The sequence below is a fragment of the Lactuca saligna genome, chromosome 5, assembly GCF_052625555.1.
Source record: "Lactuca saligna cultivar CGN05327 chromosome 5, ASM5262555v1, whole genome shotgun sequence".
NCBI classification, from domain to species: Eukaryota; Viridiplantae; Streptophyta; class Magnoliopsida; order Asterales; family Asteraceae; genus Lactuca; species Lactuca saligna.
The window spans coordinates 253,272,529-253,283,684 of record NC_136421.1 but is presented as its reverse complement, the minus strand read 5'-3'; the positions used below and the strand labels follow the sequence as shown (position 1 = coordinate 253,283,684).

The 11,156-nt window shown below is 30.4% G+C and overlaps 1 protein-coding gene across 2 annotated transcripts; it reads left to right on the top strand.

Annotated features, from left to right (window-relative positions):
- The first annotated feature begins 5,922 nt into the window (after positions 1 to 5,922).
- LOC145047387 (uncharacterized) lies at positions 5,923 to 8,688 on the top strand. 2 transcript variants are annotated; one of them, XR_013682200.1, is made up of 5 exons: positions 5,923 to 6,248; positions 6,583 to 6,784; positions 6,862 to 6,981; positions 7,982 to 8,090; positions 8,519 to 8,688. XR_013682200.1 is itself a non-coding variant. In XM_078995647.1 (5 exons), the coding sequence occupies exons 2-4, from the start codon at positions 6,663 to 6,665 to the stop codon at positions 7,164 to 7,166; spliced, it is 348 nt and encodes a 115-aa protein (XP_078851773.1). In that variant the 5' UTR covers positions 5,923 to 6,248; positions 6,583 to 6,662; the 3' UTR covers positions 7,167 to 8,090; positions 8,519 to 8,688. The 2 variants fall into 2 exon arrangements, 1 of the variants encoding a protein (XP_078851773.1); XM_078995647.1 differs by having other exon boundaries at positions 7,061 to 8,090.
- The last annotated feature ends 2,468 nt before the right edge of the window (positions 8,689 to 11,156 follow it).

The following is an 11,156-nucleotide window of genomic DNA, read 5'->3' as shown; positions in this document are numbered from 1 at the left end:
AACTATAAAATCCATACATCCTTCCTCTCTCGCCTGCAAAAATGTAGACAAAAAATTGAAATAAGGATGTTGTCATAGTCAGAAAACCAAAACAAAAAAAATTAGCATGTTATTATAAATAAATAAAGGAAAGTTATATGATATATCTGTATTAACCAAATTTAAGAGTGAGATGTTATAACTTGATATATTTTCTTGTAAATACTTTGATTTAATATATGAAAGTTACCTGGTATGTACTGCATAGTTCTTACCAAGCTTCTCAACTTCATCCATCACATAATATCTAATACATCGGATGTCTTTAGTAAAACCAAAGCACCAAAATTAATTAAAAGTAGTAAAACCAAAATTGTTATAAGTTCTCTAGTCCATCCTACAAACAAACCAATATCAATTTGCATAAAAATACATCAACTTTTACAAGTTTAAACATCAAGAAGTGGAAAACCAAAAGTTTACGTTATGTTTATGCATCCAAAAATTTAACATATGATTAAACACCATCTCCATATTTTGGACATGGTTGTTTGAACTCCAAATTGAGTAGCTTTTCTTGTACCTAATTAAGATTTTGAGTAAAATAATAAAAAGAGAAAAAGGAAGGATATGTTTACATTGAGTAGCTCTTTTTGCACATGATATGTTTACATCTTGATTCACTTCCTAACTTTAAATTGAGCCCTAAAAAGTAGTTGTATGGTCATTAAGTAGCACATGATTTACTAAAGTAAACATTCATGCAAAATAAAGACTCTCATACACAAACCCAAACATATATTACCTGAAATAACACAAATGAACATAAGCACTTGTAGCTCCAATTACCTAAGCTTTTAGAAAAATAATACAAACTAAAAATAATATCTACTTTGATATGTATACTATTAAGATATAGTGTGATAACTTGTTAAAACCTGACCACTAAACCAAAATAAAGACTCTCATAGGCATCATGTAACTGTATTTTACTTAAACATATAATCAAACACCTTTAGGTCACTTGATAAATTCACACTTTTACCATGGATTGTCATAAAAGAGTCCAATTTGCAATCATCCACATCAAACCATTTGTAGAAAAAAGAGACTGGGACACCATAATAAGATCTAATACCAAAATCTTAACTAATAGATTAAGCCAATGTTACATCCGATTCTTGCTTGAGACCTTCAAATCCTAGATGTATCCAAGAGACTTGCTCATACATTCATGTAATTAGAAATAAGAAAAGGATTCAAACGAAAATGAAAACTAACCTACCCTTTTTCCTACATTCATGTAATTTGAACTTAAGATTTGTACAAGAGAGCAAAACCGATATAAATTAGAAACATAAAATGATGCATGAAATTGATGAAAAAGATTAAACATATCAACAAAAATCTTATAAAACTGCAAAATAGGGAGATGAAATGATGTGGAAGACAATCCAGTATATGAATAAAGAAAATGACCTTCTTCCTCGTGTTTCTTTTCTCCTTCGTATTTATCTCATATATGCACAAAGAGAACAATAACTAAAGTGATTTAACTCGTCATATGTTAGAAATTGGGATTCACTAGTACAAATTGGCAAATAGAGTACTCTTAATAGAATACGGTTGCATAAGAATCCGTATCATATTGGAGATAGAGTACTATTGACAAAAAATAGCCGTACAAAATAAAATAGAATATTGTTTTCATAACCAACGGGACTTTATTTACATACAAAAAATATGGTTATTTTGAAATACCCATACATAACACCACCTGTTCTAATAACAATTGTATCATTTTTTTGACACTTAAAGATTTTTTTTAAGAAGATCAAAATGGTTGGAATGCACCATTTTCTCTCCCACCTATGTTCAGCTTTTCAAACACATAAAAACCGAAAGGTGATTGAAGATCGAAACTGGTGGTGTGTGTGACATCCCCGATTTCACAGCCAGAAAAGACCGATTTGTTTATGCTTTGTTTTATAAATTAGAGTATTCGTTTAAAGAAAACGGTTGCGGAATTTGTTCCCAAAACAAGAAATGATAAAAACTTATCAAAACATTTCTCAAAGAGAATGTATTTTCACTAAATAATAAAACCTCGGGATGTCATGTTCCGATATAGACACATAAGCATAAACAGAACATACATTCATTTACTCTAGTGATTTACATCTCCTTTAATCTCTCAGTGCAAAGCAGCTTCCTATCGATACCTGTGATATAATTAAACTGAGTGGGTCAGGATTGGGAGCCTGGTGAGCATATAGGGTTTTCAACCCACAATAATAAATTTATTATATTCAATTATCAAACAATCAAACCAAATACTCATTCCCATTATCTCCTTTATTTCTTAAGGATTTACCCTAAGAATCAACTATCCTTTATCCATTTATTCCTAAGGATTGACCTAAGGAATTGAAACAAAGTCCACCACTGCCAAGGTCCACAAATTACGATTGGTAAACACTTAGTTCAACATACTTAACAAACACCTAGTTCTAATACTCCTAGTGAACAATTAATTCAAAACATCTGGTGAATACTTTGTTCTAAAACACTTAGTGACCACACTCAGTTCAACAACACCAAGTGAACACATCTAGTTCAAAAATACTTAATGAACACATTGAGTTCAAACACTAAGTGAACACATAGAGTTCTAAAATACCTAATAAACACATTGAGTCCAAAAATACCAAGTGAACACATAGATTTCTAAAATACCTAATGAACACATTGAGTCCAAAAATACCAAGTGAACACATAGAGCTCTAAAATACCTAATGAACACATTGAGTTCAAACACCAAGTGAACACATAGAGTTCTAAAATACCTAATGAACACATTGAGTACAAAAATACCAAGTGAACACATAGAGTTCTAAAATACCTAATGAACACATTGAGTCCAAAAATACCAAGTGAACACATAGAGTTCTAAAATACCTAATGAACACATTGAGTCCAAAAATACCAAGTGAACACATAGAGTTCTAAAATACCTAATGAACACATTGAGTTCAAACACCAAGTGAACACATAGAGTTCTAAAATACCTAATGAACACATTGAGTCCAAAAATACCAAGTGAACACATACAGTTCTAAAATACCTAATGAACACATTGAGTCCAAAAATACCAAGTGAACACATAGAGTTCTAAAATACCTAATGAACACATTGAGTTCAAACACCAAGTGAACACATAGAGTTCTAAAACACCTAATGAACACAGAGAGTTCAAACACTAAGTGAACACATAGAGCTCAAAATTTAAAACATGTACCCATCAACTATTTCATATACCCATGTTCTACCCAACCTATTTGTATATGCAAACAGATATACAGTTTAAATCTTTTAAAACATGTATAAAACATTATATCAACATCTATCTCAAGTAAATAAACAATGTATAAACACCTAGCACGTACTTCATAGCAAATACTTCATATTTATGCGGTAGAAGAAAGTGAATATACATTCACACATATAACAACAAAATATACACATGACACGTATTTCGTATAAAATACTTCGTATTTATGCGTTAAAAGAAAGTAACCACACACTCACTTGATCAGAAGATGTCGGACATCACTAAGACTTGTAGAAGTAGTATTCTTCAGTGAAACCGGGATCACTTCACACACCTAGTTTCTCGCGGGCAGAGCTTCGGCTCTGAAACTCTTTTCTTCTCGGGATCTTCGGGCTTCGGGACTTTCTTCTGGTCTCGGGGATGATACCGGGGCTTCGGGGGTACTTCTTTTCACGTAAATCGATGTAATATGGGAGAGAGATGAGAGAATGAGCAACCTAACTCAACTGGCCCTTCAAATCTTTTTATAGGGCAAAACTGGCCCTTACCACGTCGTGGCACCTTTTGCCACGTCATGGACTTGGTCGTCACTGCATGCGTCATCTCAAGTTACATCTGGGGGACTCCCAGAGGTGTCAGAAGACCTACCACATCGTGGCACTGCTTTCCACGTCGTGGTCTCTGACACAGCTTTGGGGTTCGCGCCCCGAACTTCAGAAATTCATAACTTTCGCATACGAACTCCGTTTTTGACGCGAATGTGAGATTATGCTCTACGACTCTCATTTAGACTCCATTGGCTAATTTTGAATTTATTATTAATATATTATAATTATATTACTTATATATTATCTTTAGTAGGCCGGGATAAGAAAACTCCGTTTGAAATTCATAACTCCTTCATCTGAATTCCGTTTTCGTCTGTCTTTTTATCGTTGGACTACTATCAAAGAAATATTTGACTCTAGTTAAGATTACTAAGGATAGATATCTATCTACCTTAAATTCACTATTTACGTCGCGTTGGGTCGCGCTGGGTCATGCCGGTTCTGTCGCGAAACTTCGACAGGTCATAACTTCATCATTATAACTCGGATTTTGGTGTTCTTTATATGCATGGAAACCTTGTGACATAACTACAACTTGGTTAAGATTAATCCTTCTAAATAATCTTCCATAAAAAAGTTATTTTTGATGCTTATCGTCTCTAATTTGACTAGCCCGAATCTACGAGCGTTACAGTGTGCACCAATTTTCAATCTCAAGTTGAAAGGTAAAGCCATGCTGGCAGGGCTTAATTGACTCCTTCCTCATTTGTCAACGACCATGTCTATCCTCGTTTTATATTTGATGTCAACCCTACCTTATTCCATCTTCGATGTATGTGTATTTTAAAACATAAAACCACCATTGAAAAACAAGCATATACTACATTCTTCCTCACAATTTGTAATGTATCCACTGTGCTAAAAATTTGTTTTTGTAAGTTTTTTCAATGAAAATTGATAAAGAGATGACCGAAGAAAAAAGTAAAGCATATCTTCACCAATATATCTGTTGTGTCCTCTTAATCTCTAACGAATCCTTAAAAAAACAAGCAATTTTCACATGCATCCTCATTTTAACTAAATCAGCATTAATCGATCCAAAAATGTTGATCGGAGTCCATATGTCTCCATGTTTTTCGCCTACATGTTAATATGATTAAAGATACAAATTAAATTTTAAATATTTCAAACTAAAAAATCATACCATTGGATTCTTTAGAGAATATATATAAATTGAAATTAGACGGACATAGAATAAAAGAAAAGTCATAAACTATTAAATAATATAATTTTAATTTTATTCTCATTATCATAGTAATTATTAAATAATCCGTTAAAATATATATTAATACGATGAATATAGAATACCGCATCCAAATATTTTTATAGATTTTATTAAGCTTACTCTTTTTATTTATAAATAATTAATTAAAAAATATATAAAAAATCTTAAAATTATAAAGTTTCAAATCTATGTTGTAAATGATTATATATATATATATATATATATATATATATATATATATATATATATATATATATATATATATATATATTTGAGAACAATTACCATACAATTTTTTAAAATTAAAATCATTAAATAATATTAATATAAATAAAAAATAAGTAAAAAATTACAATATAATATTTTAAAATTAAAATCATCAAATAATAACTACTATTACAATTTTTATTTTTGCAGTAACATGTTCCGGGAAAAGACATTAAAACGAAAAATAATGGAACATGCGTGAACATGATTCAAATTATTTTGAGAATTTTGGTAAGTTATAAATTATTTTTGGTTTAAATATTATATGATTATCATTGCACTTTAGTAAAGTTACGTTAAAAAAATGCTTTTATAAATGTTATATTTATTTATGTGTATGCATGTAGATATGTATGTATCTATCCATTTATAATATTAATTTTTTTAGATGTAATATAAGGATTACTTGATTATTAAAAAAAACTCATACATATTGATACAGATTGTTTATTAATTTTATAATCATTAACACACCTTTATGAGTACACCGAGGGTTTATATGCCAAAGGTAACTCATAAATTTTATTAAATCCTAATTTTCATGTCAATGGACACACAGAAAAATGGGTGTGAGTTCCAGTTGCTCCACGATCAAAATTTTGAGGAAAAAGCTGCTAATTTTCGAGAAACCAGTACCCCATGATCCATTAGATCATGGTAGGATCAATTTTAGGCGCACATTTTTCCCCGCTTTATTCAATTTTAGGGCTTAAGGCTTGAGAATGAAGTTGACGGGGAGACCATAGCTATCAAAGAAAATTATGTGAGAGCATCGGAGAGCAAACCACTGTGACGAAAGCAGAGAGCAATTCAATCGTTTTGTGAGAACACTTCACGGGTAATTCTTCTAACCATCATTTTCCCCCATTTCTTGAACAATACCCAAGATACAGGCACAAATTAGTGTGATTGTATCAAACTTTGTGCATATAACAAATTGTATATCCTCACTTTCAAGTTAGGGATTTAGTATTTCGTTACAGAAAATATAACTGATAATTGGTATTCGAGTTCGACCCGAATGACTTTAAAGAAGGATTAGAATGTGCTATTTGTGTATCAGAGCTTGATGAAGGAGAAAAAACTCAAATTCTACCAAAATGTAGCCATGGATTTCATATTAAATGCATTGATATGTGTTTTCATTCACATTCAACTTGTCCGATTTGCAGAAACCCTGTTTCCTATCAGATTGAAATTTCAGTCCAACATTTGCTTGAAATTCATCAAACACAAGAAGAATCAACAGTAAATGGGGATTCACAAACTTTCCCCAAAAATACATTGTTTTGGTAAGGGTGTTGTAAGTTACATTGCTGATGCAATGCGCTTCCATAAAGACAAACAATTTTTTGTCGCACCCTATTGGCAAGGGTATTGAATCTTACTGCTTTCATTTTTATTGGCTTTATTTCTTTATTGTGTATACTAAAACATATTAACATTACTAGATTGCACTGGATGCTGCTAGTAATCTGCCCTAACCAAGGCACAGGGTATATCTTGGATTCCCAAAAAAATCCGGATGAGAAGCCCGTGGAGAACTACATAGTCGTGAAATATGTCGAAGAGTAAGAAATCTTTTTGTATTTATGACTATTATTTCTTTCTATAGATTTTTTAATTTTTTTTTTCTGATCTTCATTTTAGGGTTGTTGCAAGGCTTAAGGAAGATATCGACACAACACATCCAATAAAATGGACACTTTTCGAGGTAAAAGTACTTCATGGGTACCCTGAACCTACTTCTTGTTAAAAAAAAATTATTAAAAACTAATACCTAGAACACGGAACCTGTTCCATCATCAGATCAAAACCTTAGGTTCAAAGTACAAGTTCTCTAATCCTTTATTGTTCATATTTGCAGTGCAACCAACAATCATCAAGTTGGGAGTGCAGTTTTTACGTCATGAGATGGATGTTTGAGTTCGTGTTGACTCGAAAAAATGAATTCCCAAACAAAGTAAGTATCTTAAATCTTTGTGCGATTTGTCTAATATGTTAAAAATTCATTATTAAATTATAATTTATTTTTTAATTTATATATAGAACAACTGGAACGATAAAAAACAGTTTCCGGATTGGGTGTTAAATGAAATCATCGTTATACGGTTTTTTATCGTTCCAGTTGTTCTATATATAAATTAAAAAATAAATTATAATTTAATAATGAATTTTTAACATATTAGACAAATTGCACAAAGATTTAAGATACTTACTTTGTTTGGGAATTCATTTTGTCGAGTCAACATGAACTCAAACATCCATCTCATGACGTAAAAACCGTACTCCCAACTTGATGATTGTTGGTTGCACTACAAATATGAACAATAAAGGATTAAACAACTTTTACTTTGAACCTAAGGTTTTGATCTGATGATGGAACAGGTTCCGTGTTCCAGCTATTAGTTTTTAATAAAAAATATAACAAGAAGTAGGTTCAGGGTACCCATGAAGTACTTTTATCTCGACAAGTGTCCATTTCATTGGATGTGTTGTGTCTATATCTTCCTTAAGCCTTGCAACAGCCCTAAAATGAATATCAGAAAAAAAAAATTAAAAAATCTATAGAAAGAAATAACAGTCAGGAATACAAAAAGATTTCTTACTCTTCGACATATTTCACGACTATGTAGTTCTCCATGGGCTTAAGTATTTGAGTCAAGTGCCCCTTTGAAAGGTTAGTTATTCTTACCTAATTGTTTATTATAGCATTTTACTTTAATGTACTTGATTATTATAACACTGCACTTGCATTTCTTTTTATACAACATTGTACCTAAAAAAAACTCATCAAGACATTGTATTTTAAAAAATGAACCTACTGTAGCATCATACTTTCATATCTTTATCTTATTAGGACATTAAACTACGAAAAATATATATTGTAAAAAATACTTTGAATTAGAGGATCTCTCAATCATGAGATATATGTCACAATGTATAACAATAGGAAGAAATGGTAGTTGAATGTCTTAATAAACAAATAAATGAAACTATGTTGCTATTTCCTGCAATTAACTCAATTTTTTCTTCTCATGGTAGCTATATGTTCCCTTTTTTCCATTAGTTGCAACTTTTAGTTTCTTTTCTTGTCTTATGTCGCAGGTATGTGGCTGCAATTATGGAGTTTGACATCTACTGGATGGATCTATTTGTCTTTTTATATATTTAATTTTTCGTTGATTAGGATGGACAAATTAAGTTTATTGCAAATCATGTTTGAATGGGATATTGTTAATTTTAGAAATTAATGACTAATCATGCTTTTGTTTTAACTTTTATATACATTATGTTTGTTCATGAAATTTCTGTGTGTATAAATTATTTATAGGCATGTTTTCTTTATAGAAAAGTGTAATTATTGTATTTAGTTTATGAAATATTTTTATTTAGAATGTCTTTTGGCAATAAGAAACTATACTTTATGATATTTTATAACGAGTACGGTTACATTGAAAAAATAGTATTCAATGTGTTGCGTTAAAGAATAAGGCTATTTTTAAAAAAACCCTAAAACCGTATTTTATAATGATTATAGAGTACTGGTTTGTAACCGTACTACAGTATCTAAAAAACCGTATTTTATGATGATTATAGAGTACGGTTTTTGCAACCGTATTGTATTATCTAGAAAATCGTACTATATAACGATTATAGAGTACAGTTTTACAACCGTATTGTATTACATGTTCGTATAGGAAACCCCCCTTATAGAGTACGGCTGCAAAACCGTATTATATATATCATTTTAACAGTATTCTATGTGTTATTTTGTAGTAGTGATTCTACGTAATAAATGTAGTGTACATAATCAAAATTATCGAACAACTAAAATTGAGTGTGAGGTAGAGATAGAAAGAACCTGAATGAATTAAGGGGAGCAAATCCAACGGTTTTGGATATATTTACTAATCTTCAAAAGTTAGGTGATTCTGAAATCCAAAATCTCCCAAAAAAACCAAATTAATCCTCTATACGTGAAGAATGTTAGAAACTGCACCAACAATAAAAACCAATCATAAACAACATAACCGAGATTATTGTACATAATCAAAATTAGAGGTTGTATCGATAACTGAAAATGAGAAAAACTACAAGGAACCAAGTCTAGCTTTATAGGAACCCATAATTTTCCATCGTCGTTTACAACATTTTGGAGCTATCTTGAATGACGAGAAGGAATGCAACAAACAATTGATGGTTCGATAGATATGGTGATGATGGATAGTTAACAACAGTTATGGTGGATATTTGTGAGGTTTACCAAGTGGTGGTTAGCGGTTTGACCGCCATGAGTGATGATTGCTGATGGCGACACTAAACAGGGTTGATGGTTGGTGATGACGACAATGAAAAGAGTGGGGATAGGGTTTTTAGAAGGGATGTCGCATGGTGTTTGTGATAAAGGACAAAGATGGTTTGGAATTGATATCAAGATTGAATGGCTGTGAAAGGGGTGTCTGAATTGAAGAGGCAACAATGGTGATATGGAATCGAGGGATCTACACATCCTCGACGACGCTTCCAATTCTTGAAATACATTAGTGCTACTGACTGCTTAGTGTGACTGAAGAGAGACGGCGAAGATAATGAGGGTTGTAATTCTTGAAATCAGTTGAAGAGAGATATAGAGAATGTCGAGCCAGAATGGAGAATGTAGATAACTTTGCCGAGATCTCAGGATTCAACATAGACGCTGGATTAAAGGGTTGGTTTAGTCGATATTTGTCAAACTAAGGACGTAGAATAAAAAAGATTGGGTCAAAAATTTAAAAGAGATAAGATTTTCAAATTTTAATATTATTTTATTAGTAGTTACTTATACTATTAGCTTAAAGGTTTGAACGTTTTAAAAAAAATATTATTATTATATTCAATTTATTTATAGAAATAGTGAGTTTTTTTATAAGATAGTATATATATATATATATATATATATATATATATATATATATATATATATATATATATATATATATATATATATATATATATATATATATATATATATAAGGAGAGGATCAAATGACACACCTAAAATGTTAAGAACGTGAGAACAATTGTAGACCAATCATTCCATAGGGGCATAAAATGAATTTTACAATATAACTAAATATGGATAATTAATTAATTCCTACAATCATGGGATGTTGTCTAACTGATTGATATTTTACCCAGATACTAAAAATGAATTTAATCTATTTTTAATCAAATAGATTACAAAAAAAAAAAAAAAAAAAAACCTTTTTACCATGATTAAAAAACGTTTTTTTACCGGTATATCAAAAAGAATGATTTTACCATGATTAAAAAACGTTTTTTTTTTTTTTTTTTAATTTACCAGTATTTCAAAAAGATTGATGAATTAATCATTTCAACCGAATATTTGTAATCATACAAAAATAAAACATATTTGTAATCAAATATGAATCCGTTGTAATCGTAAATGAATAAATGAATTAAGTTATAATGTTAAGTTATAATGATAAGAATTAACATTAAATTAACCAAATATGTGCCATGATAGACATAAATATTGTTCATGATTAAAAAAAAAAAGTCTAATATAATCATAATCATAAATAAAGAAACCTTAATGTAGACAGTGCAATTGTAATTATAAATGAAAAGTACAATGGTAAAATAGAAAAAAAATATCATTATAACATCTGGATATGACCATCTAAATCAGTGTCATGTTACAATCAAAAGCACACCAACGATTTTTACGGTCCCTTTTTTT